At 41.5% G+C, this 24,649-nt stretch overlaps 1 protein-coding gene across 1 annotated transcript in view; it reads right to left on the bottom strand.

Moving 5' to 3' along the window:
* grk7b (G protein-coupled receptor kinase 7b) overlaps positions 1-23,592 on the bottom strand; it is a gene marked incomplete at both ends in the record, with an annotated part of 29,199 nt that extends 5,607 nt beyond the window's left edge. The window contains 4 exons of the mRNA XM_083886921.1: positions 18,792-19,084; positions 20,167-20,438; positions 21,960-22,397; positions 23,008-23,592. Of these exons, the coding sequence (XP_083743047.1) occupies positions 18,792-19,084; positions 20,167-20,438; positions 21,960-22,397; positions 23,008-23,592 (1,588 nt within the window). The remainder of the gene's footprint in view (positions 1-18,791; positions 19,085-20,166; positions 20,439-21,959; positions 22,398-23,007) is intronic.
* Positions 23,593-24,649: the final 1,057 nt, after the last annotated feature.

Below are 24,649 nucleotides of genomic sequence, written 5' to 3'. Positions count from 1 at the left end.
GTAAGAGAACTTATGTTGTGTTAAATGACAACCAACAATATGGAAAAGTTAAATGGATTCACTAACACAACAATTCTGTAAAACAGGAAATTATGTTAGCGTTGGGGGGATTTATAGTGTGTAAATTGTATGTTTAAAAAAAAAAAAGTCCACTGACTCATAAAAAGCCAGAAAGTAAATTGTGCCAGGAAGCAGTTATGATGTGATTATGGTTTCTTGTCAGGGAGAAGTATAACTCTTAATGTAAATTTAACTTCAGTGGCTCTGGTCAGTGCAAATCCCCTAAAGAAGCGTTGCAGAAAGCGAGTACCTCGTCAATTCTGAAATTAACGTGTCACCTGATTCAACCATTGGTGGCTGAATGGCTAAAAATGAAATATTTTAACCAAAATTTCATTCTGTTCCGTCCATTTTACATCATAATGTGTGTGTTTTATGGACAAAGTGTGTAGCACACATGTAACTCTGGAAACCGTGGACTGTAAATAACAATGAACGCGTGACCATGTACTCTGTGATTAAATCCCCCATTCATTAAATGTGATTAAATCTATCACACAGATCCAAGGAGACAATGACTCAAATGCAGGCTCTGAGCATTTAATGCAAAGCTCAAGAGTCTTGACTGACAGATTGAGTAAGGTACAAAGGAATCAGTGCAAACAGCAAAGGCTCTAAGTGTGAAAAGCTGCAGCAAAACCCAGTAATCAGAAAAACAGTCAAGAGAGACACTAAGAAACCCCATGACAGACACAAACAAAGTGGCACAGACAAAGAGAGAGGCAGAGACTAAATAGACTCTGGGAGGGAAGACACAATTAGCAGCAGGTGTGATGCATTAGGGCAGGTGCAGGTAATCGAGGAGGAGGGAAACTCAGGAGGGCAGAGAGAGAAAACCACTGAAATGAGTCAAGATGTGAATTTGAAATTAAAACAGGAAAAACAACACGAAATAAGAAATATAGATAGATAAAAGTCAACTTAAATAAATAGGGTTGTGCCAACTTCATTGATAACATTAGGAAATTCAATTCAAGCCTTACTTGACTCCACCAAACTCTTTGTACAGGATAGGGTCATCTCCTGCTTCGACTAATGCAAAGTCTTCTGGCCTCTTTTCATGTAACTGCAAATGATCCAGAATGCAGCCGCCTGCTGTTCTGTAACAAACCTGAATTGGCACATGGTCTCTGAACGTCCATCATGGCAGTCTAAGATAGGGCACAAAAAAAGAACAGGACTGGTGCTGGATTCAACCTGTCAGAGTTCTCTGCACACTTTAAATCCATGGAGATTGACCAATATATCACAAAGCTTGACAGACTGAATATATCTTAACCTTGTCGTGTCCCTGCGTGCTTTTTACGAGTTTGGAAAGAGGCTATTACTCCAGACCTTCAGTATCTAATCCTGACATCTTCATCTTCAGAATAGCTCTAGGTAAATCTAGTCTGAGTCCATGATTTACCAAGAGCTAACCATGAAATCCGTCGCTTCGTCTTCCCCTGCTCGCTTTGAGCATGTTTCATAGCAGAGATTCACCTCTGCTGTCTCTCTGGATCTGTGGGGATCCAGCAAAAGGCTTTCCCATGAGCCTCTCTGCGGCTGTTTTGGCACACATGCTCACCACCTTCTTCACTTTTACGATGAAAACAGCTGAGTCGTCTGACATATTGCCTGATTTATGTGTTGTCTAGTATATACACATCTATAGAGGTGAACATGTTGTTTCCTTGCCTTCAGAATGACTCCTGGCTCTACAACCATATACTAAAGACTTATTTTTAACAACTTCATAATTCTTATGCTCCTTCGCGACCACTGCGTCCAGACTGTTCTGCTGATCGTGATGAACTCACTAATGCTATCAGAGCAGTGGAGTCTCTCTCTCTCTCTATCTTCAAGAAACCCTTGGACTCATCTATTTCAAGACCACCTTCTCTCCATAGCTGTGTTTCCATCACGTTATGTTGGGTTTTGTACATTATGGTACGATTTGAGATGCTAAAGTGCTCGGTCGGGCTTGTGTTTCAACGCAGAACCTTACCTTTACTTGGTAGGCGGGGTGTGCAGCAAGATACATAGCGTGATGCATGATGTCAACAAACTACGACATCGAACAATGACATCGAATGCGAAACAACAGACAACAACGGAGGACATCCAGCAGTGTGTTTGTTTTCTACTGGGTTTGTGGCTGTTTGTCTCAACAAGACGTCAAGCTTTGCACGAGAATAAACTGCCAGTGTTGAAGAAACACCTGTCACAACGGAATGACTGTTTTTCTGTTGCCCAATCAGCTCACAGTCGTGGGTCTAGCTCCACCCGCACCGTGCCATTACTCTGGTACCCCATGGGAAGGCTTAGGCTACCAAAATAACTGTCTCCAACCGTTCCATTTTCTGGTATACCTGGGGTACCAGAGGAATTATTTCTCACAGAAATGCAAAAAAATGTGTACCGTACCAAACAGAACTGTTCCACACTAACAATAAAAGACTTATATTTACATTCAAACTGAATTCTTTTCACAACCAGTAGAGTTGCTCCCTGGTTGCTATTCAGTATATTCTTACTTCCTGGTTAGCTGGTTCTTCCACATATTATGGTTTTGTCTGGTTTTTAAAAAAAACAACAAAACAACATGATATGGTCCAAAAATATCCAAACTCTTAAAACATATTAAAGGCAGTGATGCCTGGTTTCAGATCATTTACACTGAAAAACAAACTGCAAGTGGTTTCAAATGTAAACATAAAGGAACCACGTAAAAGTGCTTTAATAGACTAGTCTAATGCACCTGTAACAGCTTCTAGTCCCCTTCAGCCCTGACAAATGCTTTGCTTAATTGACTTTGTTAAAACCCTATTTAATTTAGTCACAATGGTGACCGGCTCTCTCTGCACTGAGTTTAACCAGCCAAGTTTTATCCATGTCGATTCCTAATGTGTTCTGTCATCAATGGATGGTAGAGCGACCACAGAGGGAGTTTGGCTCTGCTACACATTTCCTCCCATTGGCTCTGGGGTCATCATTACAGCCAACTGAGGACTTGAAAAATAAAAGGCAACTAGAGTGACATCCCAGGGCATTATGGCTTACCTCAGGTTTTATAACATGTTGTCAGGGTCAGGAGCATATGAACTACATCCCAGCGCAGAGGAAATGAAGAGCAGGATCTCCGGCTATCCGCCACAGCAGGACGATACGAGTCTCCAGCAGCTGACAGGTAGTGTTTGTATTCCAGCTGCTCACCAGCGCCAACTTAAACCAAAGCACTGTGCTGCACTTTCACCGGGGCCAACAGAAACATGGGGGCAGTTAACTGAGTTTTTGTATGGACTGAAGCTGCATTTTGATATCTGATACATTTGTCTTTTCATTTTCAGATTAATCACCTCAATGTGTTAATAATTTTCGGTGACGTACTTTGCTCATGATGTCTTTGTTTTTAAATGAGCCCTATAAATAACTTGACTTCATTATAATTCAGTTCAATGTGGTTATAGAGTCTTTCCATACATTACACGTCCAGTATAAATACTTCAGTGCCACTAGAAAGTTTCTGACCAAAATCATCCATTCATTATCTACTGCTTTATCGGAGGGTCGCGGGGGTTGCTGTGCCTATAACTCAGCTGACATTGGGCGATAGGTGGGGTCACACCCTGGTTAGTTCACCAGTCCACCGCAAAATGACCGAAATCAGTGTTGTACAAATTCTTTGTTACTGCACTTAAAAAAAAATCACTTTTGTGTTCTTTACTTTTGTATTTATATTTCTAGCAACCTTAACTCCACTACATTACCTCTAACTAACTTTGTTACTCGTTACTACCAAATAAAATCAGAATAAGAAGAAGACTTGGTAATTGTCTGTATTTATATACACTCTTAGAAATACAAGTGCTAAGTAGAACCATATATGGTTCTTCGGGTTGTCCTCATATGAGAACCCTTTTGGCTCCAGGTAGAACCACCTGAAACCCATTTGGAGCGTTCCACCAAGAACCCTTTTAAAATCCTTTATTCAGGGAAAGGGTTTTTCAGAAGCAAATGATTCCAGGTAGAACATCAGCCCTTATTTGGGACCCTTATTTCTAAGAGTGTAGAGCTTACACTACAGTTTTGCCATTCACCTATTCACACACAGCAACGTGGGATTGCTAGCAGAGGAATTGAACCCGCAGCCTTCCAGTTGACAACTCGCCCTACCACTGGGCTACTATGGCTCAATCTTTACACTTTTTTTATACTTTGACTTTTAAAACTTAAGTATATACCAGAAAATTATTTTTGATACTTAAGTACAGAAAATATAATATACTTTAAGACTTTTACTTAAATAATATTATTTAAAAAAGTGACTTCAACTTCTACCAAAGTAAGTTTCTGGTAAGATACTCAAGTATTCCTTTGAGGTACTTTATACTCAATCTTCAGGCTCAGTGAGAGTGGAGGGAGAATCAGCTCACTGCAGTCAGGTGTGTGTGCCACTGATTGGTGTTGATGAAGCCCAGGTGTGAGGAGTGTTCATATACTCTGAGTCTGCAGAAGCTCTGCTTCGACTCATTTGTCTCTCCTTCAGAGGCAGTGAGAGGTTCTCCCTGTGGCTTCTTATGTTGTTGGCGTATCTATAAACACCACCTCAGAACTGTGTTTGATGTCAAGTGCCACTTTTCCCAGTGTATAACTTGTGGTGCTGGAGAGTTTGTTGTGATTTCAGCCTTTTGGGTTATCATAAGTCTACTGGGCAGCTTTTCTGTTTCTTTTTGTGGTATTTTATAAAATACAAAGGCTTTCTGTCACCAATGAAGACACACGTAAAGTAATGTACCTGTCAAGATACTTATGACTTTGATTAAAAATAACTAGTACTGAGCCGTTTTGTGGAGCCAACTCTAAATCGCTGAAACGTCAGACCATTATGAACCCTCTTATCTCTCTCTCTGTGTGTGTCTGAAGTCATTTTAGCCAAAGAATTAGCTTTTTGTAGAAGTAAATCCAGAGAGTTGCCTTCAGCCGGACGATTTGAAATACTTCACTGTTTCTACTGCTGCATCCAAATGAAACTCGTGAACTCGTACTGAACAGATACATGTCATTTTACGAACAAGCAGAATTAATTAACTAGAATGTTGCATCTTTGATATTTCCCTTAGCAATCACTGTGAAGTCATATTTCAGAGTGTACATGGGACATGCCGTGAAGATTTAATATTCACTATGAATTATATGCTTACATTTCTACCTCCATACAAATCTGCTTTTTAGCTCAACAGCAAACACGTTTGTTTATTAATTAATTTATTTATTTATCGACTACTTGTGCTTGTAAGGTTCAGTCCAGCAGGAAAACATATTTCAGATTAGAGAGTATGCTCTGATCTCATCCTTCCATGCGGATTGTTATATTATATGAGATTTTAGGGGTGATGATGAGCACAAACATGATTGGGGCCTACAGGTGGATGCTTGAGTGGTCTTGGGGCTGAAGAACAGACAGAGATGTGAGAGTGACGCATGTATGTGGCTCAGTTGACGTACACGTGTTGCTTCATTCATTCAACTTTGTTTAGCTGCAGATTTTCCCCTGGTTATCTACTGTACATCCCTCCCTCTGTCCCTATTTTGTCTAATATAACCTGCTGCTCCTGGAATTCATGTCTGTTTAGAGCGAGTAAGCTGGAGCAAAAAAAACACTGACAACATTTAACCGATTTCTTCTCCTTCCTGTAAAAGTTCCACTTGTTACTCACTCGTTCCCACAAGTCTTGTTTTCTTACCCATTACTGACATTTAAGTACCAGCATGAAGAGGTTATTATTTTATTGCTGTCCGATTCATATGACCTTCTGTAGTAGGTCTCGCTGCCACCGCGAGTTCACCCAACACAACACAGAGAGCGAGGTAATGGCCGCTCACAGCTGTAGAAACTTCTGATAAATTGCTGCTACACACGTAAACAACAAACTGAAACGGTGCAGTGCTTTTGTCTGGGCCTCTATGGCCTTCACGTGTGAATTTCTTGGCTTGAGTACTTTTAAAACTTCTTTCTCTTGCATGTGCAGAGAAGAGAGCACATGATTACAAACCAGCACCACCTGTGTCCATCAGCTCACCTGCAACTACTTAATGACTCTACAAAGACAACATGCTCACCTCCACGCCATCATGTAAATCACAGGCTCTGTAACAACTTCTTTTGTTCTTTTCCTAAAATGCAACATAACAAAGAAAACAGTTTTATGCATTGAAATTGCCCTCACCCCCAAATTTATTCCAGTTCTTACTTGGGGATCTGGTTAATGAGTTATATTCTATTTCAGTCCTTTTTTTTAAAGGAAATAAAACCTACACTACACACACAAATTTAGGGATATTCAACAAAAAATATCCCTATGAAAAGTTCATGCTACAGTGACATTCTACCGTGAAAGCAGGTCATTTAAGTAGAATGATGCAATGGTAATTTCTTAATCTCAAACAAGGGACAAAACATCTCAATATCTCAATAACTTGATCAATTTTAAAGTGTTGTCTTGGTCGCATGTTGTCAAAATTAAAAAAGTAAAACACAAAAAAAGAAACATTGAACAATTGGACATGTGCATTCAAACGTTTAGAGAAGGTTAACTTAAGTTTACCTGTAAAGGTTATAGTGCATTCTGGAATTGAATCCAAAAGCTAAACATCCCTAACTTTTAACTAATGCAGAGATGTGTGTATAAAGACACATCTCTGTATTAGTTACTGTTTACACGTCTAATCTTATTAATCGAGGCAAGCTGGGACCATAGTGGAAAAGGGCCATAAAGGTACATTGTTTGCATCCTTATCCCATTTGATACAGATATCTGGTATGGCTCTATCATATGTTTGTATTGCAGTAATTTCAGGTTGGTATTAGTAGTTCTCATTTGTGCTTTAACACATGCCTCCTCCCACTCTTCCATTGAGATGTCTTCACAAAGGTCCTGTCTCCATGCCTTCCAGCCTCTCCACTTATCCATCCATTCATTTTCTACCGCTTTATCCTGCCACATTAGGGTCGCAGGGGGGGCTGTGCCAATCTCAGTTGACATGTGGGGTACAACCTCAACAGTTCTGACACGGTGTATATAATCAGAAAGAGATCTCATTCCAATTGTGAGCGGTGGTTTCTGTTGATCGTCATTCAGATCTGTGTTTATGTAAATATAAGCTATCTTTCTGGTTTGGCTTATCACATGTCTGCCCTTTTTGTAAACGTGATATGTGGAAATGGATATAAACATGGTGGGAGAAGGAGCCAACATGGTTTTCTTGAGATTTTAAAGGTATTCCAGATTGTTGGGTTGTAAATTAAATCACACTAAAGCACTAAAAAAACCGAAAGGAGGGACCGCAATGAGCAGAGGAGAAATAGATCTCTCCTGTGACACTTTATATACATGTCATAACAAATACCCTATTTATGACCACGTTAACACAGATGTTGTAATTTCTAATCAGACGATTATTTCTAACATGATTTAAATCAAATTGTAAATAAACTTCACAGTCAAACCTCTCACCCACAGATGCCAGCACAGGATGACCAGACCTCACTAATGCATGCTAATTAATTCAGAGTGGAACATGTGTTGTGTAAGGCATATCTCTTATTCCGCATATCGATACTAATGTTTAAAACATTTGACCTTCGAGGCTCGATAACATCGCGGAGCAAGATTAGTTAAATCTGGCTTCAGTCACTGTGATTGGACCAGCAACAAGGCCTCTGGAGCACATGTGCACCGCGCATCACGGAGCGTATTTGCAAGGGATTATCTCAATGATCTGCGATAAAGTTCTCAACTGTTTTCCACACACTGCTGTCATGGCCACAAGGGCATTCAGAGTTGGACAGAAACGGAGACGCAGTGCTAGGAAGTGAGCGAGACAGAAATAGTAAGCGAGCTTGACGAACACATTGACAAAGAGTGACAGAGGAACACTGAGACAGAAACAGAGGGAGGACAGAAGGCCAGGCTGAGGGAGAAATAAGCAGTGGTGGGTAGCGACAGGCTGCGGGTATAAGATGGCAGAGAGGGAGAGTGAGAGAAAGAGGAGAACAAAGAGGATATTGTCAGTACTGGGCGATAATCGTCTCCTCTTAGGCTGCCAGAGACAACAGGTGAGAGCAGTTTGACTCCCTGCAGGCTCCATGAAGCTTTCAGGGCTGTGTGTGTGTGTGTGTGTGTGTGGGGGGGACCTCAGGAGAACTCTGCCAATGCCAACTCAAACGGCAAATGAGGAGTGAGGGCCGCACCATCAAAGGCTTCTTTTCAGACATGCCAGTGTCTTGGCTGTGTGTATGTGTAAAAATAAATGCATATATTCACTGTGTGTGTAGCTATAGTGCTAACCCATCCTCCAAAAAAGGGCTCAATCACCTCACACTCGCAGTAATAATAATGGTGCAGTAGGTGCTCAAAGCAACAACAGAGGAGACTGCACTGGCTGAAAAAAAGTACACCTTTTGATGTTTTGTGTGTGCGTGTGTGTGTGGGCTTATTATGTGTTAACAATCTGACCGAGCATGTGATCCAGAGCAGCTGTTTGCAGAACTCTCACCTACAGGACCACGGAAGTGACTGCAACATTTCAGACGGGAGAGATTATTCTAGGAAATGCCAGGAAAGTGTTCTCACTCACAATAAATTCCATTATACACTGCTGTTAAATGACAACTATTGTTGTTATTTGACTGGATTAGTTTGTAATTGGAGAGAAACTGTGACAGGGAGTACACGGATGGTACAATACCATTTTTCAGTATCTGATATCACAAACTTGAATATCTGCCGATACGGATAATTGTCCAATACAGTCATGTTAGACTATTTATGAACTACGACGATGTTAACACCTTTGTGCTGAGTCATTTCAAAGACGTCATTCTCCAAAAGAAGAAATAAACAGCCCAACCATGACTCAGCTAAAAGGCCTTTGCTGTTTTTCATTTGCATTTTTACAGTCTGTGGATAGTGAAGCATCCACATGCTAATTCATTCAGAGTGGAACATGTGTTGTGTAAGGCACATCTCTTATTTTGTGATATATATAGTATATTAGTGATTTTGACCAATATCGGACCGATACTGACTGATACTAATTCCCATCCCTAGTATAGAATCAGTCAGGGTTAATCAGCCTTAGGCCTGGGTTATGGACATTGGTCAATGGTCAGCCAACACAACCAAACTCAACCTAAAAAAAGTTGCACATTAGTTAATATCTCGTACATTCTGCACCTGCTGAAGAGGAAACCACTTTCCCAGCAGGTGATACAAGTCTGTATTCATCATTGAAACTGGAAAAGGGAGACTGCCATCAGAGTCTCCAATCTGAGTCTCTAACATGAAAGAAAAAAAAAGATGAGTAAAAATGAGTCCTCATTTTTTCTTGACCTCTCAACTGCAGAAAAGAACCAATAAATCACATCACTGTGTGAGCTGTATGTCCTGTAAGTCCACTTGCATGAGTAATGAGACTTTTATAGCCTATATAACAATAATTCTATTGTCCTCACACAAACATTTGACAATGTCTTTGTCCATTTTCAATAACTTATGTTTGGTTGGACATCTGAAGACACATTTTTAGACATTTCAGTCACATTTCTTGTCTGTTTGCACTTTTCTGCAAATTAAATTTAAAAAAAAGTCTGTTTGTGTCTGTGTGTGCAGAAATAGAAAACAAGTTATTCAACATTTATTTTACAAAAACACCTCTGTCTCAGGTCACGGTACAATGGACAGTAAAACAAAAAGAGAATTACATTTTCAGTGTCTGAGTCCACAAAGCTGATGTTTACTTTTTTCTCTCTGGAACTGAATAGAACCAGAATACCACATCTCAGCTGAGTACAGACAAAGATTTCTGAGCTCCGATCAGATTACAGGTGATTTATCTTCAATAAATCAAGATTATTTAATGTGTCATACACACTACAATACATTCATATAAATGCACAAAAGGAATGAAACAACAATTACTGCCATTTCACATACACTGGCGAGTACTGCCATCTTCACCATTTTGTTCCTGTTGTGGTTCAGATGACTGGAAATGGAAAAGAGCTCCAGTGGAAAAGTGCAGAGCTCTGTTGTACAGGACATGGGGAGTGAACTATGCATGCATGGATAAACAAATGTCCTGGACTCACTGCAGACCATGTCAAGAAACATCTGGAGCCAGTGTGTGCATGTATTTATCCTGGCATTTTTGTGTATATGTGCATGCATTTGTGCAAGGGTGCTCACAGACCACATCCTCATGATCAACACGGGAAAACCCAGCCCATTTATCCTATAAAACGTCATTCTCCAAAGATAAAAATAAGGCTGATAAGGTTACAGTGTGGCATTTTTAGATTTGAGGCGTGTTACTCGCTGAAAGCATTCTCTATAGAAGTTATGGCCGCTGTAACTGGACTGGCAACTTGAGCTCAGATAGATTTCAAATGCCAAGAGATGGCCGCAACAAGAAAGAGTCTAAAATAGCACTCCCTAAAGTAGCCTGTCTGTTGAAATGAGATGTAACTGAGGATGAGATCAGAGATCAGACAACACAATACAATAGGTGAACAGTTTCACAACAACAACTGTGTAATGCACCAACATCAACCAAACTATTCTGCCTGTACCAGGAGCCAGGTCTGCTCTATGAAGGCCACCATGCTTTTTCAAGAGCCAACAATGGACAAACTAAACATCTTTTGAGCTTTGACGCAAACTGAAGGCTACAAAAGTTCTACAACACACATGGAAGGAAAAACTCAGTAGTAACATGCAAAATGTTGCTTAATTTACGCTCTACATTTAACACACACTCTCACCTGCAGCTTGTAAGTGGACAGTGGTGATAGTTAAATCACTGCCCGTTTTGCCCCTGACCTCCAGCTTCTCTTTCCTCTGTTGCCAAGCGACATCTGTCTTTCCCCTTTTTCCACTGATGTCCAGAGCAGTGAGGAAGTGACCGATGCTGCAGAGAGGCATCTGCCACTAACATCAACAGGGACGAACCAGCTTCCTTCCTAGGGAAAACATCAGCGGAGCTCTGCTCTACAACTGCTTAAGACATCTTAAGACAAACGTATAATGAGTTAAAGTAACTTTAAAAGATGGCAGCGGTGCTTCAGACAGTGTGCACCATTCAGAGCTTGAAGTCATTATCTTGATAGATGTATGAATGAGCCAAATAGATTCCATAGGGGCTTGCAGGACTCTAAACGGCTACTCACTAATGGAATTGTTCAGTATGGTACATATTGTTTCACGTTTCCATTAGGACTGATACCAAAATAACTGGCCCCAATCGTTCCATTCTTTGGTACCCTTCCCTTGGGGTACCAGAGTAATGTAAGGTCCGTGAGGAACTAGACAGGCTCCACCCATGACAGTCAGCTTGATTGAGCGACGGAAAAGCGTCACTCCCTTGCGACTGGTGTTTAACGCACACAGTCTCTTCTCATACAAAGCTTGACGTCTTGTTGAGATGTAACTAAACCAGCTACTAAACAAGGGGAACAACCATGATACACTGAGAGCTTCCTCTCATTAAAACTTTTCATGAGCACACCTTGGTTCATAATCCAACAGGTTGCAGCTGTCTTGCACGTCAATCACTTCCTGTGTGCAGTGCGGGAATGGTCAAAATATGCTATACTCAGACACACAAGCAGAGAGAGTCGAGTGGAACTGATGGACCAATCAGCATTGTCTGGACTACTTTGGCAATTACTTGAACGTCAGGGAGCTTTCACACCTATAGTTCGATTGCTTTGGTCCGCACCAGACAGAAACACTTTATAATGTAGCAAACAGACGGGGGTACGGTTTGCTTTCACATATGCATAGTTCTAAACGAACCAAAATAGACAGCGAAGAACCATCGGCACTGGAACTGGACTAACCCCCGATTTCCACCGGGCGTGTCACGGGAGCTGATCGCTGGTTTGCTGAATACGGCTGGCTCGCAAGGCAATTGATGCAGGGCAGAGGACGGCAATTCAGGGTAATCCCGTATGTAACGTAATTCCCACATGGCAAAAACCTAAACAGCAGCACTGAAGCTTTATCCTTAAACCAACATGCAGGTCAGCATGGTTTCATCTAAAAGGTTTGAAAATTAATACAGAATGAGTGCATGTGACAATTATTATATTTTAGTATGTGTAATTTATTTTAACTTTTTTGGATGTATAACCAAAATGTTTTACCTGACAGGCGTGTGGAACTTTAGTTCCAGTTTCCCTTTCTGAAGTGCCATGTAAGGAAAGCGGGGCTCCACATGCATCTAACTATTTTCTTGTTTTATGCACAGTCTTAAATAGAGACGACCTCAAAGAGCGCTTGTGGCTTGGTCTTCACAACACAGTGCAGACCCTGTTACACCACGAGTGACACATACAGCCATGTTTGACAGCACAGGAAAACTTACAACTCCCCTGAGATAAAGTTCAAAAAAACTCTTCCACGCCCGGTTGCTGCCTCTCACTCACCTGGATGGGGACATTTTCTATGATTTACGGACCCATAAACATGACATAATCTGAAAACAGCAGCGATGCCAGGCTGCTGTCACCATAGAGGGCTCTGTCCAGACTTCAGACTTGTCATCCTGACCATACAAGTCTTCTGCTCGGGACAAAATGAGTCACGGTATGAGGAGCGAGCGTGCAGCTTGGTTACAGTTCTGAGAGTAGTTGTCTCAGTTAATACATAACAGACCCGACCTTTGTCTGTCAACAAACTGTGGTCAGTTTACACACATCCTACACTTGTTCTAATTACAGGAACATACTGTTAGCCATGAGCAGCTGTGTGTGCGTGCACTCCAGATGTCTACAGATGGTGATGGGACACACAGACATGAGTGATATTGAGTTTGAAACACATAGCCGGAGTGGAAGTAGCAGGTTTGGGGAACACACAAACCGCAGAGATGGATTTTATCCTTTTTTTTTTTTTTCCTGCACCAGCTGTCACACATGCTCACAAATTACCCAATAAATACCAGCTAATTTAATCAAACTAGATACACACGGGTCTTTCTGTCACCATCCAACACTGGAGTCAATTTCTTTTATGCCACTACACACACACTGGCAGGCACAGATGTCCACACACAGCCAAAACCCACTCGGTCAGTGACCCTCAGGCATCATGTTGTTAACACATGCAGCCCCCCCATCATAGCTCAGAATTACAGGTTGTAAAGTGTTTTCCTGATACAGTATTCTGTATCACTTTATCCCTCTCCCTTCCTTTGAAGTGCTGATCCTTAGTCGCTCTGTAGCAGAGAGCTGAGGGACATCAAAAAGCTGTCGGCCGCCACCAGCTCACGCTCCCGGATGCTGCAGCTCATTTGAACTTTAAGCTGTTTCCTTGGGAATTTTTTCTCGAATTAGGAAAGTTTATTTCCTTGCTTTATTCCTAATGACAAGTGACCGGGGATAAGTGGCAAAGAGCTGATGCAGAAGCTGTAAAAGTTAAGGATAACAAAGGATTCAGAGGTTTCTGTTTTAGGCCCACACTCTGAAATACTGCAGCTGGCAGCAGGGTATGTGGAAAGATTGTAGAGCAGTTTATGTGATAAACTAGTCTCCCCCTAGTAGTTATTGTATTTAAATGTTGTAAATTCCTTGGCAAATCTGTAAATAATTAAGTATATTTACAACCAGCTGATATATAGTAGAGGAGAGTAGATGCAGTGTGGTTGCCTGCCTTTGTTTTGTTGGTAATCTGATCTTGAAAGTGAATTTTGACAAAGAAGTTTTTAGAATACAAAAATGTACCCTGAAAAAAAACCATGTGGCCCCCACCACCACACACCCCGCATATGAAAAATATTTTCCATTCATTACTGAGCCGTATAATACCACGTTCATGAATCAGGTGAAAACAATCTGTTAATGAAGTGAGATCACTTCCACTTCTTCCAATCCAAATCAACTCATTTCTTGAATTCTGCACAAGCACATCATGTTCCTGATTCTCATGCCAGTTCTGGTTCAAGACATTGATATTATTTTCTAGCAACAAAGAAAAAAAGAGTCTATGCGGGATTATATAGGGATTATCTGGTCTCACTGGCAGCAATTTCTTCTATCTTGTTAGAATTACATATTGAAGTATGAGAGCGAGATAAAACGACATACTTTTAATAGGAAGGGCCCAAACATGGTGAAGAGAAGTCAGCGAGACTGTTTACAAGTGCACACACAGTGTGTGTCTGTATGTACAGTATGTGTGTGTGTGTGTGTGTGTGTGTTTGATTGGGCTCTATCCATGACGTTGTCCAGCCCCTGGCAGTGAAAGGGGGTCTGAGGTCTGGGCGCCTTGGAAACTGCCCATTGGGCCTCAGTGGGGAAGAAAATCATGCACACACACGCTCTGTTTCTGTTGGACCGCCCAGCAGGAATTCACTTATTTGTGGAAATGTGAAGAATTCAAGCAATGAAGCTTAGAAAACTGAACATTAACCAAAAACTAAACACTTCCTGAGCTATCGCGGGGTCAGCCGGGTGCCTCGGGACAATGAGGATGTCGGGCATTATGATCCAGCTTTTGATTATCTACATTATTGTGAAACTAAATGGCATTAAGCACTGCCTCAGGGAAAAGATTTCAACAGCTGAAAAACAAGATTAAAAAAAAAAAAAGTATTATATCCGTGGTAAGTACGAAGCGGCGAGCAGCAAACCTCTTCCTCCTTCAATCTCTCTCCCACATGGCTGGCTCTCACTTTCCCTCGGCAGACAATGGCCTCTCTGTCTCGACCGGTTAACTACTTTCTCACCTATCTTTAATACTCACGCGCACTTTCACAGACACAAAAGCACATATATGGTCAGAAATCAGTGAAGTTTTAGCTTTTTTTCATCTATAAATACACCCAAGCGCATATGTGCGTACACAAACACATCAGTGGTGTGAAAGCTGAAGTGTGGCACATGTTCTTTGATGTGAATCCAGAGCATGGGCATGTAACAAATGCAGATAACACATTACAACCTGTCCTGCTTTGATCTCTAAACCCCAAACCTGCTTCTACACATGTACTACCATGTGTGTGTGTGTGTGTGTGTGTGTGTGTGTGTGTGTGTAGGCTGTGTGGACCAACTGTCAAGCAAACCTATCTTTATGAGGACATTTTGGCTGGTCCAGACAACTGTAACAGGCTTTTTGTGGATTAAGACCTGGTTTTTAGGGTTAGGGTCGGGCAATTAGTTGTGATGGTAAGGATAGTGGAATGCATTATGTCTATGAGTGTCCACAAAAAGGACGCAAGACCAGCATGTGTGTGTTTGTACTTGTATTTGTTGCCTCTTTGGGACATTTTCTGGCATTAGCGTTGATCTTGTCAGGACCAGTAGCTCCTCCTGGAGACCAAAACCTGGCCCTGATGAGACAGAATCTCATTTCTGAGGAACTTTAGGGTTAAGATTACATTGGTGGTGAGGTTATGGTTAGGCATTGACAAGTCCCCATAATGTAAATTACTACATTTCAAGGTGAAGAAATGTTTTAAAGTTAGGTTGAGGTCAGGATGAGGATTAATATTATTAGGATAGTAGTAATTATGGTTAAGGTTAGAGTAAGTCTCCAGGAAATGACTGTAAGTCAATGCAATGTCCCCTGAAGTCATGAAAACCTCGTGTGTGTGTGTGTGTGTGTGTGTGTGTGTGTGTGTGTGTGTGTGTACTGAGTGTACTGAGTGTACTGAGTGTACTGAGTGTACTGAGTGTACTGAGGGCTTATTAGATGTGATGCTGATTATTTATGCATCTTTATCAGCATGACCAGACACACCACAAGCGTGGAAATATGATCTGGCTGCATGTGTATCCACAGTATCTACATGCACAAAATATGCTGTGCATTGTTTTAAATGTTTCTTTTTTTGTTGTTGTGTTGTTAGAATTTGTCTTATTTCCCCTTGTCAAACATTTTTCTTTTGCATTCATCCCCCAACTCCTGTTGTTTTACACAGTAGGTACAGTACTTTCTGCCGCTAGTCATTTCTCGGTTAAAACAGTAAAAAAAAAAAGTTTGATGACAATGGGGGAAAACACATGATCTTGGTAATTGTCCACTTGTTGTCTTGTATGATTTTGCTGTGTGTTTGTACTTTATGGAGCTACTCCCACTCAACAAAAAAAAATATAACATTAATGTCATGTGGAAATGTTACATATCATAGCTTTAACTGTGATGCACACAATGTGTATCACTGCAGGCACAGTCTGTGTATTAGAGGGCAGCGTTAGCGTGTTGGGCCGTGGGGAACTAAACCCTGGTAGTGGCTTGTAAGCGCCTGGTAAAAACATGTTCCTGGAGACCCTCTAGCCGAGTTTGTCTTGTCATCACGTCGTCCACGGTGGACTCCCCACTCTGCCTTCACAGGCGACGGTGATCGAGTTGCGTCTTGGATTTCGATCTGAACTACCCTCTAATCTCATGACAGTCGAGCGTGAAAGGAACCACTTCTCAGGCCTGTAAGGTCAAACCCCCCCACACACACACACTCCTCACAGTTATTAGCACAACACATGTTTATATGTCCCTCATTATCTAAGTGGTCCATATCAATCAAATACTAGGGTGACCTTGTATCGTAATTCTGAACATACTCACGTGGTCCCTGCCACTTGTCATGTGAGAGACTCGGAGGATACAATGTAAAGAGTGATCTCTCTAAACTGTTATGTTGTAGTTCAAACATTTAATACACAAAAACATTAGAATGAAAAATATCAAAATGAATGTATAAATATCACAAAAAAACCTGTAAAAGAAATCATTACAAGATCAAATACCTTGCAGAAAATGTTAGGAAAAAGCATATGAAAATTACGTTCATATGTTACAAAAAATGAGTCGTATGATTGAGGTATAGCCCAGAGGTCAGAGGACACTGACCATGTAGTCACAAGATCTGCAGTTTAAGTTCAAGTTCAGTGCCATTTGAACCTTTTTCTTTCCTTGTTCTGCTTACACTCAAAGGCAAAAAAAAAAACATAAAAAACAATAAAAGTTGAAGTTTTGTCTATCATCCATCTGGAGATGAATAACAAAACATTACTCAAAGGTTTTAGCAGCAGCAAGATTCTAAGAGGACACACTTCTCTCTCCCTTTGCCTGAGTCTTTTTATTCATCGGAGAGAAAAATAAATCCATATGGATTTGAGATTTAATTACCTGTGGAGTTGAAATAAAGCTTAAACAGTCTATGTTATTGTGTTGCTATGCCTAATGTTATTTAAGTTGTGTAGAGCTTGTAAATTCGGCCTGATTTGTGGGGGTAATAAAGGAGGTTGGCATTGTCTTTTTATAATTTTAACACATGTAAGTGGAAAAAGTTTGTGTGTACGACAATTTGTCTCGCAGCACCCCCTTGTTAAATCTAAATAAGTCATCTGGTGCTTGTAAATGGACAAAGGGGATGATGAAGAGCACTGCGGGAGGTTGAAAGCACTTTATGGATGTCTGGCGTCACCTAGTGGTAAATGTGTGCTCCTGAGAGACTGAGCAACATCCGTGTGGCAGCACTGAGGTCATTTGAGACTGTCCACTCATCTGAGCAAAAGGCATTCATGGCATCTGTGCGGCCCCCTGCAGTCCTTCTAACAAAGGTGGCACATTACTGCAAATACTGATCCTAATCCTGCTGCTATTCAGTGACACACAGCCATTTTGCAGCCTGTTTACAAACACATGTAAACACTTAGGCCTGCCAAGATGGCTGAGTGATGTAATGGAAACTATGAATGCACTGGGATCTGCTGTCTCACCAGGAATAGAGGGCAAAGTATAAAGCAGCCGCTGCAGCACAATGTCGGCATGTGTTTCCACTCGGGCATTAAACTGAAAACAAAAACTGTGGTTTTATTTTACCCCTGAGAAAAACACATGCCCCCATCATGTATAGTTGTGACAACATTATAATAGTATCCAGGTCTTTGTTAGTTCACTTCAAAGAGGATTTTTCTTTGCTTGTTAAAAAGACACTCATTGACCACTTTATTAGGTACAGATGACACATAATAAAGTGGCAGGAGTTGCACCTGCTGTGGTCTTCTGCTGCTGTAGCCCATCTGCTTCAAGCTACAACTTCTTGTGTCCCACATTTTTTTTTTAAAAAAGAAAGAAAATTTAATATTCGACAAAGAAATTGATAAACGTGTATTTAAAGGCACTTATCTGCTCAGTGGTAAAATGAGCAGCACCTGAGGTCTCTCTGTAAACGTCCTTATTCACAGAAGGTCTGGTTGTAACGAGAGATAATTTGAGTTAAAGTTGCCTTTTCTGATATTACTAAATCAGTCTGGCCATTCTCTTCTGACTTGTGGCATCAACAAGGCAATTTTAACCAGAGAATTGGATATTTTCTCTTTTTCTGAACCACTCTCTGTGAACCATAGAGATGAGTGTGTGTGACAATCCCAGTAGATCAACAGTTTCTGAAACACTCAAACCAACCTGTCAGGCACCAACAACTATAAAGTTACTTAAATCACATGTGTCATTTGAACTTAAGCAGGCCGTCTTGACCATGTCAGCATGCCTAAATGCATTAAGTTGCTGACATGTGATTGGCTGGTTAGATTTACGTTAACGAGGAGTTGAAAAGTTGTACCTCAAAGAGTATTTCAAAGCCTTGTGCTGGTATTATATGTGAATTGAAAATGGCAGCAAAGTACTGTTCCATCACTAGATGTGAAACCTATAATATTATGCACATCTTGGATTTCCACCCACTCGCACAGTCCTGGCCATTCTGTGTGGATTTGTTGAGCTGGTCAAACACTCCGCTGTCAATCATCTCCTTCTGCCAGTGGATAGAGACGGCGCCTGTGCTGAACTCGGTGTAAAACTTCTCATCCTTGTCTTCAAGCTCAATTTCCTGGACCTCAGAGATGTTCCTGAACTTGTCCATGTCCTTGGTGTAGACCATGTTGGACTTTGGCACCCAGGGTGGTTCCACCAGCCCCGCCTCCAGTCGATGGAAATTGGTACTCTTGAAAAACACATGGTTTCGTGGGTCGTCGCCACTAATATTGGAAAGACAGGATACAGTACATGTTTAATGACTGGACTTGGATTCAAGATAAGATTCCTATCACTTGCACTTAGGGACCAAGCTCTGAGCCTGTGGTGACAGAGCTTTTTCCACAGCTGCTCCCTCCTCAAATACATCAATGACTGCACCATATTATCAGCGAAATTAGAGGAAAGCGTCCTTGCAGCTCAAGTTACACATGCCCAATCAGACATCTCCTCAAGAGATCTTCACCGATAACTCCATCACTCCAATTTTAGTGTCAGTGTGCTTTCAGCTCGCTAAGGATAACATCTCATTATCCTGGTCAGCCATAATAAATCAATAACACGTGATAAATATGGCCATTCATAAGCCATTTCTTTCCAGATTTGCCAGGAAAGAGGTCAGCAACCACACTATCTCCAAGATTTAGAGCTTTTAACTGTCTCTGGGGTGATGAACCTGACCTCTAGACGTGATGACCAGAGGTCCAAGAAATACATGGCAACATTTTTATTAACTTGCTATTTGTAAGTTGTAAACAGTGTCAACAATTAAATAAATTAAACTAAACATTGAGTGAACTCAACAAGTATGTATAAGATAAGCAATTCTTTTATGACCCCTTCAAATTGCACTGCCCTACACTCTTAGAAATAAGGGTTCCAAAAGGGTCCTTCTACAAGGGCTGAGGTTCTACCTGGAACCATTTGCTTCTGAAAAACCCTGTCCCGAAGAAAGGGTTTTTCAAGGGTTCTTGGTAACACTAATGGTTCAAGAAAGAACCATTTTGATCCAGAGAACCCTTTAAAAACCCTTATCTGAATAAAGGGTTTTAAAAGGGTTCTTGGTGACCCTCCAAAAGGGTTCCAGGTGGAACATTTAAAAAAGTTTCTACCTGGAGCCAAAAAGGGTTCTCCTATAAAGACAAGCCGAAGAACCTTATATGGTTCTACTTAGCACTCTTAATTCTAAGAGTGTATATACTTCTAATTTACTCTCCTCATTAGATGTATCATATCAAGAATACAGCATTTTTATGGGTACAAAGTAGTTTATGTTTTATGACCTTTGAGAAGAGTTTTTACTTACCAACACCCAAGGCGTTGCTCCACCCTCCTCTTGAGTAATTGGCTGATGATATCTTTGGTGGGAGCGTCAAATCGCTTGTGTTGAAACTTGCAATCGTCCTCCAGAGTGCGGCGAGTCACCTCCTCCTTCTGCACCTTCTCTCTAAAGTCTTTAAAAGGCAAACGGGCAGCCACCATCTCATAGATGCTGCAGCCCAGAGCCCACCAGTCCACAGAGGTGCGGTAATACTCCTGCTTCAGAACCTCAGGAGCCATGTAGCCGGTCGTACCTGCCTGACAACAAACGGCGAATTCACAGATACATCTTGGTTAGAACTTAAACAGTAATAGTCATGGATTAAAATTCAGGTGGCCAGGAGGAAACATGTAAAATAACAGTCCCACTGGGTCCTGATTCGGCCTCACAGCAAGAAGGTCAACAGTTTGGATCCCGCTTTGACAAAGGGCCTTTCTGTGTGGAGTTTGCACGATTCCCTCTGGGTACTTCAGCTTCCTCCCACAGTCCAAAAATATGCAAATTGGAGATTAGGTTACTTGGGCACTCTAAACTGTTTGTCTTTGTGTTTTGGCCCTGTGATGGACTGGTGACCTGTCCAGGGTGTACCCTGCCTTTTGCCCAATCTGCTCCCCCCGTAACCCATACAGTATGTGAAGGATGAAACGGTAGAAAATGGATGGACGGGTCCTGATTCGCCTCCTTTAGGCCAATTATTTCAGCACAGCCTGTTATTTCTGTCCCTATGAAAAAGAGGTTTCCAGTGATGTCAGTGCCCACCTCTAGTGGAGATGATTGCAGCAGTGTAGAGCAACAATAATTTCAGCATAGACATTCAGCATGGCCCCATTCGGACCAGTTACTCAGAATAACTTGGATGACTACTATGATTCTGCTTTAAAGTCAACCATTAATGAGATAGTTAAGGTTTAAGTCTGCTTTGTGCTAATCTGGTTCACTTCTTACCTGGGTAAATCACCTTAATCTTGTCTTGAGAATTGCTAGAAGGGGTCACAACCAGTAGACATGGTGCAACTGGCCATGAGAGGTTATAGCTAGACATTAATTTATTTTGAGTGGTCACAGGCCTGGAGGGTTGGGAACTGCTGCTATGAAAAATAAACATTATTCCCAGGCATTAAAAGTCTAGTGAGTAAGAATTTGTGACAAGGAGAGATTGGCCTCCACTTAGGCTCTGTTTCCCAAGTGCATTAGGGACCTACAAAGGTCTTTGCAGACCAGAAAAGTCAAGTAAATTATAACTCTAAAACGCAAAACCCACACTATGGCTGGTTTTTGCAAGGGTCTTGCCTTGAACACAAATCCTATAATTTATTTGCTGCACTGTCATGAGCCAGTGAGCTGTGAATGTGTACCCAGGGGAATTAGAATAAAGTACATCCTGTGACTTTTACTACTGTGACCAGATGAGTGATGCAAACATGCAAAGAGAAATTGCAGCCTACCAGTAAACCATTAGTATAGCCAGGCTTGCGGAAGCTATATCTGCTACCAGTAAAGCAAAGTTCATCCGGCTAATGCTCACACCTGCGAGTCAATCTTCCATATAATTCTAAAGAGGCAAAGAGACCTCCAGCTGGGTATAAGGTCAGGAACCTTTTAATAGGATTCATTTGGGTCACACAGGGGTTGTCTCTGTGTGCTGTCTTTCAGAGCAGGGCTGAACAAATCTATTCCTTCACGTCAGTAATGGAGCATGTTACAAAAGATAACTTTGGTCTTGTTTCATTTATGTGCCGGTTTAGTCGGTTAATCCCACCATCACACATCACACTAACCTTCTGGCAGATCGTTTTGCCCTTGGTTAGCTCCACAGCCAATCCGAGGTCTGACAGCCGACACTGTCCTTTACTGTCCAGCAGCACATTCTCAGGCTTCATATCCCGATACACAATGTCCATGGAGTGCAGGTGGAGGATTCCAGTGGTTATTTGGGCCACGTAATGAACAACGCGGTCCATACGGATGCCACGCTCCCCAAGCTCATAGATATGAAACTTGAGGTCTCCTCCATTCATGAGGTCCATGACCAGGCACAGGTGGGTCTTGTTGGCGTAAGCATAAACCAGGTTTACGATGAAGAGACTGTTGACCTTCTCCAGAATCCTCTTCTCCAAAAGGGCCATCCTCTCGCCACCTTTCTTCTTCAGATGCTTCTTTTCCAGCTTCTTGCAGGCATACATTTGGCCTGTGTGTTTCACCTGCACAGCACACACCTGCGACACAGAGGAACATCGCTTCAGAGCAGGTCTGTTACTGTATATGCCTGACTGAAAAATACCCCTGCTGCTTTTTGCTGTAACTTTAAAGTGCAAGATCACGGCCACAGTAGCCAATTACATTTTTTTAAACTTCAGCAACGCTTGTACACAAGTGTAACATTTGTATACTGTGTCCTCTACTTCCATGGCTAAATTTTTAAAACCACTTCTTATGCAGTCTATGGGTAAAGTTTTAAATTTTTATCAGTTGGACATTTTTGAACATATTTCTCAGCTGTCCCCATTCACATTAAGACAATGGATGAATCATGTTCTAGTTCGTTAGATCTCATAATACAAACAAACAAGTGTGGAAAATACTGTCTCATGTTCACAACACACTGAATCTGCCTCATTAGATAACTAATAATTAAGATGGACACATAAGACTCAACTCAACCGTCTTTAGACTTGGAAGTTCTTGTCTGGTGAAGAACTTGAAGAAGTTCAACACCTATGAGAGACTTGAGCTCTGCAGATGGAGGCATTGTCATGATGTTTCTCCACTAAAATGTCAGATTGTTCCCTTTATTTTGTGACATGTTCGTATTTGTCAGGTACCTACCTCACCAAAGCCACCTTTTCCCAGAGTCCTAAACTCATAAAAGTATTTATCACTGATCTTCTGCATTTCATACTCCTTCCACTGCAAGAACCTGTAAAAGAAGGGGCTTTTCAGGTACTCCGAGAAAGGTTTTCCTTTCAAAAAGTCTCTTGTGGCTTCTTTTATTTTGTCCATTATTGCCTCATCGATGTAATTGTTTCTCAGAGCACTGTCGCCTTTAAGATATGACACAATGCCCCTGGACTCAGGTTGATATAATTTGGTGAGGATGCTCTGTTTGACCTTCTCTCTGCCTTCATTTTCAGCAAAGCTCCAGCCACTCAGCTCCTCCACGAGCTGAGCTGCAACCACATACTGTGGGTCAGAGGACAAGAGGAACTGCCTGAACAACTTCCTTCCAATCGGCTGCTGCTGACACAGTGACTCGTACGGGTCTCCTGTAGCTCTCAGCACAGCAGAGGACTTCATTGGTCTGGGCAGTGTCAGGTTGAGCCATTGCTTTCTCAGCTCATTGCGATCTATGTGCTGAGCCTTCAGGTAAGCTGTGTTGGCCACCAGGTTGTTCCAACCCATCGGGTCATCCATGTCGGATGAAGTTTGTGGCATATCAGGAGGCAGTTCAGCAACAAAAGCACTCGAGTCTTCTCATCTGCATGTTCCGTCAGTAACATGCCCCGAGCATCAGCGTCCTGATCTTCCTCCACCTCTCTGAGCATTGCAAGTACCACTGTCACTGTAGGGATTTGTCTTTGCATGCTCATTTGTATATACCACTCAAGAGAAAGCAACCTGTGTGGTTTAACCTTAAGAGGCTTTAGGCTGGTCTATATTTAGGAGCTGCAATTTGCCTGTGTACAGTTACTGGTAGCATGACGTGATGAGGTGGCAGATTCTGGCATTAACATGTAAAAGGTGAGTCTAGCTTTTTATGAAATGAAGAAGCCACTGTAGAATATGCATAGTATGCATAACCCAAGCTCATGACACAAATAAATCATAAAAACACGACTAGTGTAGGCCTAATTGGATCTGTGAGCAGCTGAAATTTGAGATAACTGAGCTTGCAGGTTAATGAATGAAGGCAATGCATTAAATGTTAAGTTTGCTGGTTGAGACACTTCAAGGTTCATTGAGTGGCTATTCTCAATATGCTAGACATATGCCAGGCAGATATAGACTTGATGTAAATAAGCTTTTCCTCAATTAGTTTTACAGTAACATCTTTGCATTGCATATTGTAATGCCATCAGCTCTACTGGGTTATTTTTGGATAGATAAGCATATGTTTAAGAATGCATTAGGTTTCTGATTTTGTGTACCTGAAATTTGATAATATGAGCAGTTTATGGTTCGCTGAAAAACACACTGACATAAGGACTGGTTCTTGCTCACTTCCCATTTGGTTAACAAGCTTGCTGAAACGACCTTCCACTCATCAGCCTCATGCCTAAGTCAATTACCTCATCAGTCTTTCCACATTTACAATATACCTTCTCGACAAAATGGCTCCCAGTAGCAATTTAGAGGGAAAACTAAGCAATTCCATAAAACATGTTCTCCATGTCAATGCAGTATTTATGCGTCAACAAAGGGGGAAAAAACCATGAAACTTAATTCCTTGTCATTATTCTACATTTCACAA

The sequence above is a fragment of the Microchirus variegatus genome (assembly GCF_963457635.1).
Source record: "Microchirus variegatus genome assembly, chromosome: 3".
Taxonomy (NCBI): domain Eukaryota; kingdom Metazoa; phylum Chordata; class Actinopteri; order Pleuronectiformes; family Soleidae; genus Microchirus; species Microchirus variegatus.
Note: the sequence above shows the minus strand (reverse complement) of the source record. Positions and strands in the feature narration are given on the sequence as shown.